Here is an 18,531-nt window from a genome sequence, read left to right as displayed (position 1 = left end):
TCTGCACTGCACTGAGTCCCTGGTGTGGCCTTTTCCCATCATAGCCCTGGAAATTTTTTCAAATATTTTTTCATTTCGTCTTTTGGAACGGAGTTCTGTTAGCACTGAATCCTCTCCCCATATAGCGATCAGATCCAGTACCTCCCGTGCGGTCCATTCTGGAGCTCTTTTTCTATTCTCAGGAGACTGCATTGTTACCTGTGCTGATGAGCTCTGCGTGGTCACCTGTGCTGATGAGAGCTCCACACTGGCCAAACAGGAAATGCAATTCAAAAGTTCGCGGGGCTTTTCCTGTCTACCTGGCCAGTGCATCTGAGTTCAGATACCTGTCCAGAGCGGCCAATGGTGCACTGTGGTATACCGCCCGGAGGCCAATAACTTCGATTTGCGGCCACACTAACCCTAAACCGATATATTAATATTGATTTTAGCGTTACTCCTCTCCTTGGGGAGGAGTACAGAAATCGATTTAAAGAGCCCTTTAAATCGATATAAAGTGCATTGTAGTGTGGACGGGTACAGCGTTAAATCAATTTAACGCTGTTAAAATCGGTTTAACTGCATAGTGTGGACCAGGCCTTACAGTGGAATGGTATTCCTGGTCATGTTTCAGAGATGTTGGAGGGTGGAGTTTGTGGCAGGACTGGGGAGAGAAATCACAGACAGTGTTTTTGTTCCAGGGTACTGACAGTTTTATGTTTGAGAGAAAGATTCCCCTGTCCAATAAATGTACCCCATTGCCAAGAAACCATGAGGTGTCAGAATTTGTAATGTTTCTGTGCCCTTTTTCCAAGCAGCTATGGCCCTTTCAGTTTCCCAATTAATGTTATTCCAGCACTTATTCATAGCTTTCATATTATATATAGCAATTATTCAGGCATTCAACCAAATCAGAGAAAACTATCACAGATCCTGGATATAGATCTCTGATGCAGTTTAAATCTGCTCTCATACCAGATTCTGCCTGAGTGAATCACCACAAAGTCCGGTAGATCATCTCTTAAATCACTTGTTAGACACTACAGCGATTCTTAAATAACTGGTTGTTAGACACTGCATAGAGGACAAAATATGGTGTCCCAGTGCAGGCCATCTCTCTCTACCCAACTCAGTGTGTAGGCAGCAGTCCCCATGTCATGGTGTACTCCTTGCTCTCCCACAAACTCATGCAGTCTCATGATCCAGGAATAGCCCAGAATCCACACTTTGGGAGCCCTGGCAGCGCACATATTTCTTTTCCCTCAGCAGTCAAGGCATAGGCGCCGACTCCGTGGGTGCTCCAGGGCTGGAGCACCCACAGAAAAATATTAGTGGATACTTAGCACCCACCAGCAGCCAGCTCCCTCCTCCTGCCCAATGCCTCCCACCCACCGCAATCAGCTGTTCTGCAGTGTGCAGGCGGTTCTCGGGGTGGGAGGAGTGGGGACAGGAACCGCTCAGAGGAGCGGGGTGGAACTGGGTGGGAAGAGGCAGAGCAGAGCTGGGAAGAGGCAAGGCAGGGGTGGAGTGGGGGCAGGGCCTGAGCGCCCCCGTGGAAAGGAGGAAGCCGGCGCTTGTGAGTTAAAGTACTTGTGCTGTCAGTTCCAAATCTCTGTGCCTTTGGAAACACCACATTAATCTGCCCTGAGATCAGCAAGTAGCCACTTGCTCCTCACCGCCATGTCTAGTAAAATACAGATTTTCTCAAACCACCAGTCTGAGGTTTGCCTACACCTGTCCTCATTTCTCACCTTCTCCAAAGCCGTAACCTTAACTGTGCATTTCCTGGGTTTCGGAAGTTTTCGGTTTTGGTCAACTCAGTGTTCTGTGAGGGACCAACATCCCACCAAGCAACCTTAGCTCTACCTCAAGATAGATTTTTGCCATTGAATTTCCTAGTTTTCTGAACAGGAAAAGATATGCTGGAGATAGGAGTCATTTAGGCAGTTGTCCATATCATGTCCTGCAATTTGCGTACTGACCCCAGGGGGCAAGACCTCCCATATCCCAGCTCACATGGGTGGCCCAGACTGCCTTAGTGGTTCCAGCTCTTCCTCGCCCCCTCCCTCCCCCCAAATCTGGTTACACACATGGGAGGGGAGAATGTGGGGCCGACAGGTGCTCTTGCCTCTATTCCACCCCCCTTCTCTGCCACTCCCCCTGCACATCCCCCTTTCCAGTATCCCACCCCTCCACTCCCCCAACCTCCATTTCTCCCTCAATTGAGCCCCCAACCTCTTTCCACTCCTCTATCACCTGCCCTCATTTAACTCCCTCTCAATAACCCCCCTCTCTTCGCTGCAGCCCCAAATCCCTTTCCCCCACTTCCTCTCCCCTCCCTGGAAGCATTCATTTGTCTATTTTTCTCCTGAAAAACTTTGATTACATTTCCTCCAAAATAAAATTGCCATCTATGACTGTCAGATTGCAGCAATCTCTGGCCACTCAGTCCAAAACTCATTTTGTTTTAGGTCGAGACTTGTGATTAATTTATCATTCGGTACGTTAATTGAAGGGTGAGTTTCAGGAGTGGGTGGGTGAGATTCTGTGGCCTGCATTGTGCAGGAGTTCAGACTAGATGATGATAACAGTCCCTTCTGATCTTAAAGTCTATGAGTTTACAGCCATCAGTCTCAGGGCTTGTCTACATCAGAAAGTTGCAGCGCTGGTGAGGGAGTTACAGCGCTGCAACTTAGGAGGTGTACACATCTGCAGGGCACCACCAGCGCTGTAACTCCCTGTTTGCAGCGCTGGCCGTACTCCCGTTTTGTCTCGGGTGTAGAGGATCCAGCGCTGGTAATCAAGTATAGACACTTACCAGCGCTTTTCTTGACCTCCGTGGAATAAGCAGGTATCCCAGCATACCTGAGGAAGCCTCTAGTAATCAAGCTGGTCTCCTTCCCCGGCTTGCTCTCGCGTTCCCCGAACCCCGAGCAAGCAGGTCTCCTTCCCTGAGGTTTGCTGGGTGGTTCCGGGAACGCGAGAGCAAACCGCGGCGAAGCTGGTCTCCTTTCCCGGTTTGCTCTCTCGTTCCCCGAACCCCCGAGCAAGCAGGTCTCCTTCCCTGCGGTTTGCAGGGTGTTTCGGGGAACGCGAGAGCAAACCGCAGCGAAGCTGGTCTCCTTTCCCGGTTTGCTCTCTCGTTCCCCGAACCCCCGAGCAAGCAGGTCTCCTTCCCTGCGGTTTGCAGGGTGGTTCGGGGAACGCGAGAGCAAACCGCAGCGAAGCTGGTCTCCTTTCCCGGTTTGCTCTCGCGTTCCCCGAACCCCCGAGCAAGCAGGTCTCCTTCCCTGCGGTTTGCAGGGTGGTTCGGGGAACGCGAGAGCAAACCGCGGCGAAGCTGGTCTCCTTTTCCGGTTTGCTCTCGCGTTCCCCGAACCCCCCTTGAAGCCACCCAACAGCGCTGCAGTGTGGCCACATCTAACACCACTTGCAGCGCTGGTTGCTGTAAGTGTGGCCACTCTGCAGCGCTGGCCCTATACAGCTGTACTAATACAGCTGTAACAACCAGCGCTGCAAAATTTTAGATGTAGACATGGCCTTTGTGAAGTCTGTGATTCAACCAGTCATTAATCTCCCTCAGTTTAACAGTACAAGACAGCAGAAGAAAACTGAGTTTCCAGAGGATCCTGTAAGTCAGGAATCCCTTTGTCAACTCACCCCAAATTTGGGTCACTAACCTTACTGTGCACAGTCCTGAGGCACACAAAATTTCAAAGGAATCTAATGAAACATGTAGATTTTAGAGGACTTAGGTCAACTTTTATACAGCAGTTGTGACACACCCTGATCTATAACAGCGCTCCCATGTCACTATAATGTTGCCATAGCTAAGGCTGCTTCTATTTAGAGTGAGACAGTTAAGGATTTACTGTGACTTAACAGTGTTATTTGATTGGCTTTTACATTAAAAAAATCCTATTGTTTATATTAAAGTTACAATTTCAAACATAAGAGAAGAAAGGAAAAAGTGAGGGTTCTTTTATGGTGCACTTCCAACATTTCTACTGGTTGGAGAGAGATTACTGGTTTGGCTGCTCATACTGCAAGAATCTTTCCAAACTGAAGAATTTAAGGATGGCTGCTGCAATGTTAACTCTGCTGTGTAGCACAGACTGCATATTTTATACATTGAACAACATGACAGTTACATGCTAAGCTGTGCATTTAAAGAGAAAAACAAATAGGAAAAATTACTTCTGAGCAGTAGGGTTGAATTAACATTATCATGAGAACCTAAAACTTTCCGATTTCTCTTCTTTGGATCATTCCCATTCATCATAGTATCGGAGGGTGGATACAATACACATTTTTGCAATTACTATATATATATATATATATATATATAGTTTATGTCTTGCGAAGTGTTCCTTTAAACACCTTGAGGCACAGTTTAGCATCTGGCATCATAGCTTGTTCCCCTGGAAGCAGGTATGATGTCACAGAAATTTAGATTGTGACATCACTGAGTGGATCAGGGAGGAGGAGCAGATGAAAAATGAGATAGAGAGAGAGGACCCTGCCATGGATACACTATAAAAGTTACCATGTGAGGAATGGCTCTTTCATCATTAGAGCTTTGAATTAGGAGATTGTTGAGGAGAGTGTGGGACTTAGGTATGCAGAGGGTTAAGCATGAAGATATATAGGGTTGGCAGAATTCAATTTTTATTTTATAAAATTTTGACAGATAATATCGATGTTTATTTTTAAGCATTTTTTTATTCTTATCAATTTACATTTTCACAGGTGTGGAAAATTATGGGTGGGGGGGATCTGACATTTGTGGGGGTCTGCCAATAATTGTTTAATGACACTAGATGTCAAGACTGAAAAAGTTAAAACTTTATAACCATTCAAACCCAATTTGTCAACATCACATGTCAAAAATACACAAGGTAATATCCTTAAATCCAAACTCTAATAAGTTCACAAGTAGCATTTTTCTTACTTTGCCTCTCTGTAAATTTCAGTTATTATTGATGGAAATATTTTTTCATGAGTTTGTGTGTGTACAATGAAATCAGCGCTTGTCGATGTATAGCAATAAGATTCGAATCCTTCCAAGCCTAAAGGTATAGTACGATAGCTCCATGGAACTGTTTCTCGTTACAGACCTGGAAAGCATTAGAGGAAATTAAGCAAATCCTGGAATTGTTTTTTGCCTTGGGAAATTAAACTGTGGGAATCTGTTTTCTTGTAGCCCCCACTCTGAGACCAGGTGGATGTGCATGGACCCCGCCTTCTCCCTTACACTTCATCCCCTCCAGCCATGCCTGTCATCTGAGTAGACACAAATACAGACATCCTGTCTTCTCTCTCACACTCTCCTCCCTTTGGGACCTGAAAGCGCAGAGAGCTTGTTCTTTCTTTCCTTCCTGCCAGCCATGCTTGATTCTCTCTCCCTGCTTCTCTCCTCAGGAAAAAAGAGCCCCGACCTAGGGGAGTATGACCCCCTCACTCAGGCTGACAGCGATGAGAGTGAAGATGACCTTGTGCTCAACTTGCAGAAGAATGGGGGACTCAAGAACGGGAAGAGCACCCTGGAGGAGGTGCAGGACCCAGACTCAGAAGTGGAGGTTGAGGTGACAAAGCAGCGGCTGTCAGAGAGTGCCCCAGATGGGTACCCTGCAGAGGCCACTGGCAGCCTGGAGCAGAAGGCAGCCTCCTCCCTGATGCCTTACCTGCGCACAGCAGTCTTTTTGCTTACCATGGTTATCTCCATGATTCTGGTGCTGGTGTGCGCCTTTCTCATTCCCTGTCCTCCTAGAGACTTGCATAACACCTGGAACCGCAACCTAGGCCAGGAAGCAGGTGAGAGACCATTAGGAACAGCAGCTGTGTGAGATTAGGAAGGGGGTAGCTCACAGGCTGGGTGTGGGGGAAAGACCCACCTCGGAGAGTTTGTTTAGAGCAGAGGAGCAGCAACTTAATCCTCTTCACTGCAGATGCTCTGAGGACATAAACAGGCATATGGCTGATGCACTCAGCCTTCCTCTGCTGCCTATTAAAAATGGCACGTCATGAGCCAGTTGAAGATAAATCTGTTGTGCAAAAAGGTCTTACTTTCTCCAGTGCCAACAAAATAGCAGGGTTCTTCTGACTCTCCTCCCATGTCACCCCTCTGCCTGGATGGCGTTACCCATTTTGGAATTTGCCCCAGATATAGATAGGCTAGTCCACTTTGGTCCCCATCACTTCCCTATCCAGAGATTGCATTCCACAAGCTCCTCCATTCATGTGGGGCTGGGGGAGGCAGACACACCCATGCCTGCCAATAGTGGGGGGGCAGAGTGAGGTTAGCCTGCTTCAGCAGTGTTAATATCATGCTCAGTACGAGCCAAGCAGCAAATCTAGGGAGGTGGGAAGCATGATGTGTTGCCTTGGGTGGGGAGGAATGGATTTTCCTTTGTGTCCACAAATTGGCTTAACTAACATTATTTCCTCTGCACATTTCTCTCCCTGTTAAATCTATAAATCAGTAATTTAAATGTTCTAAGGTCTTTGTCTCTCCTCAAACAGTCATAGAATAGCTAGTTAATCTGTAGTATTTTCTAGAGTGCTTCCCCTCTTAATATCTCCACTGAGACAGCAATGATCGGTGATGTGATTCTTCTCCTTTTCCTTCTGTCCTCCTCCCATTTCTGGGCTCTGAGAAGCCAGTCAGATGTGGTGCCAGATCACTGCAGTGGGTGCAAATAATCATCTTTGCTGGCTCCTGTTGGCCCTTGCTGGATCTCTGTCTGAGCCCGCTGCTGGAGCTGTGCCGTGTGGGGAGGAACATGATATAGGTGGGGGAATAGTGCTGCTTCGGTGGTCTCCTGTGGATTCCATGATGGCTGGTTATTCAGACCCCTTTTTGTTCATGCTTGTCCTTATCCCCATTGTGCAGAGTGGGTTTGGCAGCCATTCTACTGGCAGCTCCTGATTTGCTCTAACTGTTACAGGTGGAGTGCTGTTCCCACTGGAGCTCTCCGATGTGAATGGTGATGGACTCCCGGACATCCTGCTCTCCTTCACAGCACTGATGAATGCTAGCGTATTGGGTAAGATTTTAACTGCCAACTTGCTTCGTCAGGGATGCCAGCTTTGATGGCTCTTTTGTCAGGTTGTCCAATGTTTTTTTTTCTTATTTTCTCCCTGCCAGTCTTTATGAATGGGAGGAGTTCCCCTGACCATCTGCAGAGCTGCCACGCTGTCCTCCTTCAGGCCTCTCCTTAAAACAGCTCACTTCTGCTGTGAAAGTCCCAGCTGATATATTGATTAATAGTAGTAATGTTACCATACCTGGCTGTTTAATGTAAAACAGCCCACTCCGCCTCAGCAGGATGCTTTTCATTTTTCTGCTAACATTTGCATGGGAACACATGGGATAACCCATCAATAGTCTAGAAATAACTTAGCTTGTCACTGAATTCTGCTGGTTTCCCAGTGATCCAAGCCTCCTGTTTCTGGAGCTTCCCAGCTGCTATTGTACTGCATCTCCACAGCAGCCTTCACCTCGTAGTGACATGAAATCTGTTCCAGTCCCACAGACACAGTCAAGAAGCAAGGACCCGTTATGTTGGAGTGTATTGGCAATATCTGGTGCCTAATTGCAATGCTTGGTGTAATAGAAATACAGATAAGAAGGAAAATTTCCCTCCCCCATGGCATAGTGCTACGTCAGTAAGGCCATGTACTCCATTACAAGTGAGATGTAAATTCCACTGCAGGGTCCCTGGAGTCTAAGGAATTCTGGCGCAGTAGATAGAAAATCCGATGGCAGGTTCATTTCAATTAAAAATTGTGTTTGTACTGAATTAAATATGAAAATGAATCACTCAACCTGTGCGGTATTCCCCGTGTTCTTTATTTTACACTGTTCCCACATTTTCAGTTTTCAACATGAAGCAGATTTTTGTACTGGCCCCACATTAACTGCACTGTAGATGCTGGTAGGGAGAAGCTGGAAATTTTGCCATCTGGATAAGACTCATGTGGGGCTCTTAGCACCTTGGAAGATGTGAGGACTTTGTTTGGGGTTGTGACGTAAGCACATTAGCTGGATGTTTCTGCTAAAATGATGAACAGTATGTCTGATGTTAGGCTGACCTTAAACTTATCATCATTAGGCATTAAAGTCAACATTTAATTAAAACATATTGGGGTACTTCATACTCCATTTAGCTATTATTTTGTGCTGTCTGCAGACTCAGTCAGACAACACTGCTCGACACTGGTTGCATGCTTTCAAGGTATTTTTCACAACAGTGAAGGCTAGAAACATAGAGGGGCTTTTTACCACAAAAGAAAAAACTTAGACTGTGGAGCAAAATTAGGCTGCCATAGAATCACAGAACATACAGGACCCTGAACATAACTGGCCAGGTTCCTAATAGAAGGGTAGTTGCAACTTCTAAGCATTAACCATTGGCCACAGAAGAATAAACATTAAAAAGAACAGTAGTCTAGTCTGGTGTGACAGCAGTTCGGATGATGAATTGAATGGATCAGTAGGTGCTCGGGAACAAATATTATGTTCCTTTGCCAACCCAGGAGAGAAACATAACTTCAGGTGTTTCTATGGACAGTTACTGCCAGTTCCATTCCTGTGAGCTAGCAAGGGACTGACATAACCAAACTCATGGGATTCTTCTGAATGCAACTACTTTAACCTTTTCCACTTGGGGACAGCACAGAGTAGCAGCATAACTGAATGGCGTGTTCCCCTGAGATCACTTTGCCTTGTTGCTCTCCTTTGATTGCAAGGGACTTCACTGCCCCTCTTGTGTGTCTGCAGGTGTTTCTAGGCCATCGGTAACTGTGATGGCCCTTTCGGGTATGAACGGCAGCACCCTGTGGTCCAGCCACATTCCAGAAGAGACTCGGAGTGTGCAGTGTAAAGGACTGACTCTCACAGCCCCAGCTGAGCCTGGCTGCCTCGTGACTGGAACATCCAAATTCCTCAGCCTTCTCCAGGCCTCCTCAGGTAGTTCCAGGCATGACTGAGTGGATGAACCGATCACCTTGAATAATTCAGCACCATGGTAGCAACATAGGAACAAGTCCATAGCTAAAAGAAAACTGCAGAGTAATACAGAAGATGATCTAATCCCGGGGTTCTCAAACTGTGGGTCAGGACCCCAAAGTGGTTCGCGAACCCATTTTAATGGGGTTGCTGGGGATGGCTTAGACTTGCTGGGGCCTGGGGCTAAAGCCCAAGCCTGAGCCCCATCGCCTAGGACCGAAGCCCAAGCCTTGGGTGACGGGGCTTAGGTTACAAACCCCCTGCCTGGGGCTCAACCCTTTGGGCTTTGGCTTTGCCTCTCTGCCCCCCTAGCCTGTGGCAGAGGGGCTTGGCTGGGCTAGGGCTTCAGTCCCCTCTTTTGCGGTTGTGTAGTAATTTTTGTTGTCAGAAGGGGGGCACAATGCAATGAGAATCCCTGATCTAATCATTAACAAATACCGAATTACAAGGAATAATATGTAATGTAATCCTTTGCACTTCATTAATGTAGCTCTGTAACATCCCTGTGATATAGATAAAGGCTATAGGAGTCATTTCACCTACCACTGAAATGTAGCCTCCCCTTGAGTGGAATGCAGCAGCTCTTTCACAACAGCACAGGTGCACTAAACATCATATCAAGAGAAAGAGGTGGGGAAGTATGCTGTAGCCAGTTCCATCTTCAGGAGAGTTTAGGTTGATAAAAGTGTTTACTAGATCTGAATGAATATTGCATTTTTAGTCATTTTGATTATGTTGATTATGTTCCTTTTATATTTACTCTTAATGGACATCCTAGCAAGTGAATTTGCTAGCAGAAATGTTCATGGGAACAGTGAATTTTAGACAAATGTTGGAGAATATTCTTGGATCTTGAATGAGTATTTGTAGTGGAACCCTGATTCTGAGAGTTATACTCATTCAGTTAGGGAACATAGAAATGTTGCATGACTTCTATGCCCAACAAAAACTGACCGACACAGCCTGACTTTTAAACGGTTGTAATGAATGAATCCAGTGAGACTGTTCACGTGTATAAGTGTTTGCAGGGTTAGGGTAGTTTCTCTGAACTCTGTACTGCTCCCTGTGTGAGTACAGTTACTTGTGAGCATAAGCATTTGCAGTATCTGGCCCTAACTTTGTTCTGTACTTTGGAGAGGTGGGGAGGCTTTCCCACAGCAGAAGTGGGAGAAAACCATGTTAAAATGTGATTCTAAAAGTATAGTAATTGGCAGAAGGGCTCAGAGGGCAGGGAGAGCATATGGAATTACTTTGAACTTGTGTTTTATTTTAGTGAGAAAATGTGTGAATCCTCTTTTACTGGGTCCCTACGCGGTCCCCACTGACAAACCGTGTTTAAAATCACTTCTGCTCATATATCTTTATCCCCCCATGTGGAGAGGATAAAGATGCAACAGGGGCTGTTTCCTGCTGGAAATTTAACTGACACAGATATCCATTTCCAAAATCTTTCCCTCCAACTACGAGTTCCCATCTGTTCCGTTCCCTGGAAATGTCTGCATAGCTGTGACATCAACAAACAGGCTTTACCACTGGCCAGTTAGGACAGCTGGTGTCCTGCAAAGCCTCTCTTTTATTTAGGATCTGATCCTGACAGTTGCAGGTTCAGAACCAGACCCTGATAGAGATGTCAGAACATTAATAAAGCAAAGCATTGGCAGGCTGTGACTCAAAAGCAGTTCACAGCAATGGGAATGAAAGAATTCCACTTTCCACTGTGTGTGAATTCCACAGCCACCTGCTCTAGGTTGGATTTTGTTACTCATGGAGTTGGGCAGTAGTGTCTTCTCTCCCTTCCTCCTTCAGGAAGGTTTAGTTGGACACTCCCTGGGGATCCTCATAAATTCTGCTTTCTTAACGTGCTCAGATGTTCTCTTCTCCTATAGGGAAAACCGTCTGGACACTGAACCCAGCCCACCTGCCAAGTGGGACCCTGGCTGCACCAGCCGTCATGCTGCCAGATTTGGATGGGGATAAAGTTGGAGATCTGGTGGTTCTGGCCATTGGAGAGACCCAGGTATGATACATCCCTACCAGAGCTCTGAATGGTCTTGAATCTTTGGAGGGGGAGCAGGGACATTGTCTAAAGAGAGTGTAGTGGGGGAAGGGCACAAATTCCTTCATCCAAGTAGTTTTCTTACCTCAGATTCCCCTTATGTACAAAATTGCCTTCTCTTGCTCTGGAGAACAGGATCAAGTAGTAATTACATTGTCTGTATCTTTTATCAGCCGACAAATGAATGTCGTTGTTAAATTAATCATTGCCCACTGGCTGAGCCGTGATAATTGCTCTCTTTCTCCTGTGCTTCCCCCTTTAGCAGTTATTGCTTTTGTTTTTAAAGTGGTTTTGTAGCACTAGTGAAGGCTGGCAATTTGACAGCCCAGTGATGTGCTCTGTTTAGCTATCGAAGAGACGTCCCTGTCTGGCATTCATGGTGCAAACTTCCCCTGTGCTGCTCCATGCACAATGACTTAGAAGATACTGCCTTTAAGGTTGATGAGAGAGTTCAGGCTCCAAAGTCCATTAATTCACTGGCACCTCTGCTACTGACAAGGGTGCCTAGCATGTTGGGGAGGTTGTGACAAGGATATCTTAACATAAGGAACTAGACCAAGACTGCTGGCTCACACAGGAAACCAAATAGAAGAGGTGGGAGGGAAGAAGAAAGATGCCAAATGATTTGTCATGTGATACATGCTGCTGTGTGGGGAGGGAATGGCAGAGCTTTTCATTCTGGGGCAGATAGGCTTTCTACTGTGTGTGAGTCAACTCCCAGAATTCCCTGCATCTCTCTCACCTTTGCAGCCAGACCTGTGCTTTATCCTGGTATCGGGTAAGACGGGAAACCCTCTGGGTGGACCCGTGAAGTACAGCATCAATGGAGAAGGAAAACTGATCGGCCCCCAAGCCCACATTACCAGCCAAGGAGCCATCTATATCCTGTTTGGCTTTGGTAAGATGGGCCACTGGCCTCTGCTTGATCTCCTTTCTAAGGCACTTCAAAGCTGGGATCGCAGTGAGCTCTGCCAGGAGGTTCCTGCCGTGCTTTCCGCTGGTGGAAGCTCAGGTTGGAGAAGATGGGAGCTCCCCACACTAGTGTAGGAAATGGTGCAGGAACAGTGATACCTGCTTGGAGCTCCTAGGACTGGAGTGGCTTGAAGCTCTCCAAAGCCATGGATTCTCCTACGGATCTTCCTACGTTTTGTCCTCGGAGAGGCTGAGACTGTTCTCCTGCTTTTGTTTGATCACTATCCACCTGCAAGTGGTCCCAGCCTCTTGTGCTCTCAGGATTGTTATCCAGCAAGTGAGAATCTCAATCTCTGCTCTCTCTGTCATGTATCTGTTAGGTAATGTCCAAGCAGTCGCCCTGAGGGATCTCTTTGCCCAAGCCAGAAACCGTGACAGCTTCCCTCCTGTGCTGCAGCGGGAGGAGCCAGAGTGGGAGAAGCGCCGATCTGTCAACTTATCAGAGCTCATTGACATTTACAGGTGGGTTGTGGTCTCACCAGTTGGGCTAAACTGTGGTTCTCCCTGGGCACTGTTGGAGGTTCCCTTTCCACTTGAATATCTCTGTCCATCAGAGTCACCTAGGCAATGCCTGTGACATCAAGAACTCCAATTCCCTCCCTGTTCCAGTGATTGCAGTGGGCATGCCATGTGTTATAAAGGGAACTTCTTGTTCTTCTGAGCCCTTGTTCCCCCCTTACAGCCACACATGCATAGGAATATGCCTGCACAGGGGGGAGAAAGTGTTTCTAAATGATTAAGAATCCAAGTTAGCAGCTCTGTCTGTGCACAGCAGAGTGGGCCAGGGTCGTGTAGGCCCTGGGTGTCCCTTATTCTCCACACAGTGATTCAATGCCCAGCAGAGCCTGGGAAATCCTTTAGTATGGCTGGGAACAAGGAGAAAGCAGCAGGCCCCAATTTAGATGAGGTGGTGAAGTGGGGATTCAGTCACAGGAAAAAACATAGAACCCCTCTGTAGATTAGACTCTCACATATTCAAAGACTTAGAGCGTGGCATTGGCTCTTTTTAGTTAAATAAGTAAATAAAACCTGGGAAGCCCAATTGCCTCATGTTGGCTTTCTTCCTCTCCCAGCGGGGGCGTTGAGTTCCTGCAGATGGTGACGGCTTCAGATACTAACTGCAGCGACCTCCTCATCACCACAAAACACAACCTGACTTTGCTGCGAGGAGAGGACCTGGAGCCCCGCTGGAACCTGGAGCTGCAGGACATTCACAGGTTAGCTACACTTTTGTTTTTTCTGTGTCTCCTTTTTCTGTTTCTCTCCTCCAGGCTTGCACACTCCTGTGGGAATCATTGGGAATTATTCCCCAAGGTTGCAGGGATACCAGGGAGCTGGAGTCATGTGCATGTCGGGATGTTAGTGCTGTGGGGAGGGGAGAATGGGAGAGGGAAGGAATGAAAGAAAGGGACAGACTGAATAGCCAACATATTAGATTCAAAAAGTGACGTCCATCTTAGTATGTTGAAAAGAAGAAATTCATCCCTGTGCAGGCAACCAGCACGTGATCTATTCAGCACTTAAGCCCCTTGAGATGATGGTGCATAGGCTCTGTGCTGGACCTCTGCACAGGGGTGTATTTCACTCAAAGAGTTTAAGGAAGTTGCCAAATGTCCTGGGACAATAACAACAGATGATTTCCCCAGCAACCCTAGTATTAACTGATTGAATGTACACCTGGGCATAAGTGGCAGAAGTAATTTGTTGACAGCATAAATAAGAAGCTTGTTTTGGTACCTACAAAGGTAGAAACAGCTGTGAACTTAGTTGTCCCTGGCCTCTGTTTGCCAGAAGCTGGGAATGAGCGACGGAATGGATCCCTTGATGAGTGCCTGTTCTGTTCATTCCCTCTTGGGCACCTGGCATTGGCCACTGTCGGAAGAAAGGATACTGGGCTAGATGGACCTTTGGTCTGACCGAGTAGGGCCGTTCTTATGTTCACTAACAGGTAGGAATTTATCCAGGACGCAAGTGTAGAATCTTCATTAACCAATAGTGATCACTGTACAGTTGGGTGCAGTTTCCTAATAGATGGCAATACACCTATGAGGATACAGTGATTACTTTGAAAAGGGCAGATTGTAAAACTTATGCTGGTACATGGTGAAGATGAAGTGAAAGATAAAGTTGGAAACATAGATCATGGAATCATCCTGCAGCCTGTACAGGACCACTGTGCTAAAGGCCCAGATTAGCTGTTTTTTTCCCTCAGTGAGTAGATAAAAAGGGGAACAAAACATGCATAGTAAAGTAGAGAAGGGGATTAGTTTATTAGGGCTAAAAGAATCTCATTTAACAAATGAAAGCCCTGCTTAAACAACATAGCACAAAGTACAAACTCTGCCAGGAAGTGTCATACAGGAAACAGCAGGAGGGATGGTGTGTTAGACATACAATATCTAAACCCAGCAGCTATTCCTGAAGGCTAAAGAATTTTGGAAAGGGGAGCAAAGGAAGATTCTGGGGGTAACAGATTGGGAGGCCTTACTTCACTACTGGGGATAGTGATGGCAATTCTCAAGTCTTGTCTTCATTGGAGATTGGCTCCAGTTACAGCCGCCAGGATAGCCATACCAGCACAGACACATAGGGGAGACAGGCTAAGCTGAAGTTTCCAATTGTGCAGCTTACGCATCCCAGGTTCAATCAGGGACAAGTTCCACAGTTTATGGTGCTTTGCCTATTTACCCTAGGGTTTTTGTACTGGTGGCTGGCATCCGCATAACCCCCCAGCATAGACAAGGCCTAAGGATAGAATAGTAAAACACTTGGATAAGTGTCACTCAGTAGAATCAAACCCACACAGCTTCTGTTAGGGAAAACCTTGCCCTTTTGGAAAAAGGTAACAAAATACAATAAATGATAACGGTGACCTGGTTGATATAATTTTATTGGATTTTCAAACAGCTTTTGATAAGATCCTTTAAGATCATAAAGGAGAATCAGTAGCAGAAGGTAAGGGACAAAGTCTGGTGGACTAGAAATTGGTTAAGCAATCGAAAATGGTGTTGTAAATGGATGATTTTCAGAAGAGAGAAGGTTTAATAGCAGGCTATCCCAGTAATTAGTGTGGTGGCAGAATTGGTTTGTTACACCGCTGATTTGGAAGAGGGAGTTGATGTCGCCTAGTGGATAGCACCTAAAGTATGTTTTTAGTTTGGAGGAAAACTCCAGATAAATTCAAACCCACAGGGGAATCAGGAATCTTGATGGCAGAGGAAATTCACCTTAAATAAATGTAAAGTAACATGCACAGGCAAAAAGTAGCCTCCACTTCTTGTTTATGCCAGTGTACTTTGAAGATACGGGATTCTCCAAGGTAAATGACTTGGGAAACATTGATGCTAGTTTAAAGATATCTGCTGCTGGGTTCAGAGGCAATGAAAAAGGAAATGGCATGCTTGGTGCACTACAAAGGGGATGAGCAAATACAGAACATACAGTGGTGATATTGTACTGAAAAATTGTCTGCTCTTATTTGGAACATTGTGTCCAGACCTGTCCACTTTAAGAAAGATAGAACTCAGCTTCAAAAGCCAGAGAGACAAGCAAGATGGTTAGAAAACTCAGGAGTTTACATATGATGCAAGAGAGCCAAATCTAGGATTATATAGCATAGAAGGAGAAGAGTGAAAGGGGACTTGAGCTGAACTATTAAAGGTTAAGAAGGGTTTAGTAAAAACTGGCCAGTGACTCTTTCTCACACTGGCCCATAATAAGGGAACAAGGAGTAATGTGATAAAAGTAATGTCTTACACATCATATATTCAGTCTGGGAAACCTACTACTGCAGGCGGTCAGACCACCAAAACTGTTGATGGATTTTAGAAGGTCTGGATAATTTTATGACTGCTAATACAAATGTGTAGTGGTGCATGCTAAGGAAAGGGTAATAAAATATCAGGCTGCATTATGGTAAACTGATTACCATATGACTCAGACAGGAATTTCCCCCTGTTGTTTATGGCACTGAAGAATTGCTTAGGAGCACTGTGGTTATTTTCCCCTCCTCTGATATATCGGCAAATGGTTGCTGCCAGTCAAGGTTTATGCTTGGTGAATTAAAAGCCTGATCTGGTTTGGCAAATCCTGTGTTAATAGAAGTGAGATGAGTGTCAATCGGGGGAAAATGACCTGAAAGTGTGTGCATTGTCTTGCTCAATATTCCATGCTTTTCCGGTCACTGTTACTTTCTCAATATTCACAGCCAGCCTGCCCCTGGCTACTTCAATGCTGACCAAACTCTGGACTTCATGGTGCAGGCTCAGAGCAATGACAATGTGAAAAAGGTAAATCCTGGGAAAGTTACCACTTGGGGAGGACTGTGGTGGGACAGAAGAGAGGGCAGGGTATGTGCTAGCTGTAAGGTCCCTAGTCTCTGCCATAATCATCTGTCTCTTCCCATTTCCATGGCTTATGGTGCTCACGTTGTGTCCCCCTCCTTGTTTTCAGATGCTGGTGGTAGATGGTAAATCAGGCCTCCCTGTTTGGAGCTACGATCTTCCGTGTCACATGCAGGAATCTGATGCACTGTCAGTGATGACTTTGGAGAAGAAATCTGTTTTTCTCTTCTGGGCTGACGAAATGCAGCCTGCACTACAAAACTTGGTAAGCGAGAGCCCTGTTCCCACTTGGAAGCTTTCTGCCTGAGGAGTATTCAGTCTCTCCCCTTTTTCTTATTTCTTCTTCAATTACAATGTTACTGAACTTAAAACCTTCCATATGGGATGGATGGTGAGATGGGGTGGTCTCTTGGTTCTAAATTCTGAAGTGTGCATGTGCATACACACAGTCTGTTTTTAAATCTACAGCTAGATTATTAATATTTTTGTAGGCTCCTCATAAATGTGAGTTCCCCTGTTGAACCGTTCAGGTCCACACTGTCATTGATAATGATGTGGAACGCAATCAAGACCCCTTATGTATTAGTTTTTGACATGGGAGACAAGGTGAGAATAAAGTGTATGTAGGCCAAGAGGGAGAACAGAAGTGAAGGAAATGCATTTTTGATGCTGTTACACAAACCCACATCTACATGAGGAGGAATAACATAATGAAATCTTCCACCTGTCTAAGGTCCGGTAAAGTCAGCCATCACCATGGTATCTGAGTGAAGGGAGAGAATAAGTGTGCAAGTCAGTTCTGTTTGTATTCTGCAGTGATTGTCTATAGCAGTTGAGTCTCACCCCCTAGTAGTTGTAGCTAATGGCTGCAGGGCTTGCTGTATGTCTAAGGGAGAAAGCAGTGAGAGAGCTCTGTGGGATGCTGCAGAAGCCTTTCCTAGCCCGAGTGTCACTGGGACAGTGTGCCATTGGGCTCCCTTCTAAGAATACAGTGTTCCTAAGCCCAGAACTCTTTTTGTGTGTGTGTGTATGTGCGCGCGCGCGCGTTCAGCTAAACGTGTGTTTTCCAGGAACTCCAGGGCTTAGCTTCCATAATCACTTAAACTAGCATTCCACAGCTTGGTGAGCAGGCTGCTAGACTGGTCCAGGAGAGGGGAGAGCAGTGCGGAGAACTAGTAGAGTCAAAAAAAAAGCTGCATGATCTTGGATCAAAACCACAGCCTTCACTTGCACCTGTGACAGTTCTTACTGGAGACAGCCCCATGAAGAGCTTGCATGAACGAGCTCAGACAGCAGCCTGCGAGGCCAAGCCTCCCTTTTCTGCTATGCAGCATGCTTGCATGAGCAGGTGCAGCCTGGCACTAGGAAGGCACCAATGGAGGGCAACGCCCAAGAGAATATAGCTTTCTGGATGGAGGCTGGCAAGGGAGGAAAAGAACAAGAGCAAAAAGAATTTTAAAAATGTAAAGCAAAAAATAGACAGGACAAGAAAGGGGAAAAAAGAAGAGAGAGAGGGATGAGAAATGTGCCACGGCATGGCATGAAGGGACATAGGGATGGGAGGAGGAGTGCCTCACAAAAGGGGTTCTAGCTAAAGAAAATTAATAACTGCTGCATTATGGCTTCTACAGAGCCGCCTTTCAGGGCAGGCAGTAGCCTACAGGAGCCTGTAGACAACTTTCTCTCTGAAGAAGGGATTCTTGTTTGCTCTAGTGACTTGTTCTCCTAGGAGCTGGGCTTACATTAGTCCCTGCCCACTGGATGGTTGTGCCAGTTCCTGTAGCTTCTGTTGCATTTGCAAAGTCTCACCTGCCGCCCCTTTGCCTCACAGCGTTGGTCCCAGTCCCCTCAGCTAGTTCACCAGCTTTCCCTGGCTGGAGGAGAGATGGGTTCTTAAAATGTTTCTTTCTTTTGCCTATCTCCTCCCTCGGCATTTGTCCATAGAGAAGCTGCTTGGGCTCACACATTATTCTAGACATCCTCCAGGGGCTCCTTTCCATACTGAGAAAGAGAGTTTTCCATCTGGGGACAGCTGCTGTGGAAGAGCTGTGCAATCCAAGGGGAGACTGGCTGAGAGAAAACATTGTGGGAGACCTCGTGTGTGAATGGTTCTCTCTCAGGAGCAGGAGAGCCCATCCTGGAGAAGAACAGAGCTTTTTATGGCAGCAGGT

General features: G+C 46.3%; 1 protein-coding gene across 1 annotated transcript in view; it reads left to right on the top strand.

Moving 5' to 3' along the window:
• Positions 1-18,531, top strand: part of FAM234B (family with sequence similarity 234 member B) — a 34,799-nt gene that overhangs the window by 11,533 nt on the left and 4,735 nt on the right. Inside the window, exons 2-10 of the mRNA XM_030548154.1 lie at positions 5,401-5,793; positions 6,927-7,025; positions 8,762-8,950; positions 10,876-11,006; positions 11,796-11,943; positions 12,338-12,479; positions 13,091-13,234; positions 16,225-16,306; positions 16,470-16,625. Coding sequence (XP_030404014.1) covers positions 5,401-5,793; positions 6,927-7,025; positions 8,762-8,950; positions 10,876-11,006; positions 11,796-11,943; positions 12,338-12,479; positions 13,091-13,234; positions 16,225-16,306; positions 16,470-16,625 — 1,484 coding nt within the window. The remainder of the gene's footprint in view (positions 1-5,400; positions 5,794-6,926; positions 7,026-8,761; positions 8,951-10,875; positions 11,007-11,795; positions 11,944-12,337; positions 12,480-13,090; positions 13,235-16,224; positions 16,307-16,469; positions 16,626-18,531) is intronic.

The sequence above is a fragment of the Gopherus evgoodei genome, chromosome 1 (genome assembly GCF_007399415.2).
Source record: "Gopherus evgoodei ecotype Sinaloan lineage chromosome 1, rGopEvg1_v1.p, whole genome shotgun sequence".
NCBI lineage: Eukaryota > Metazoa > Chordata > Testudines > Testudinidae > Gopherus > Gopherus evgoodei.
The sequence above is the reverse complement of the archived record's forward strand: the minus strand, read 5'-3'. Positions and strand labels throughout refer to the sequence as shown.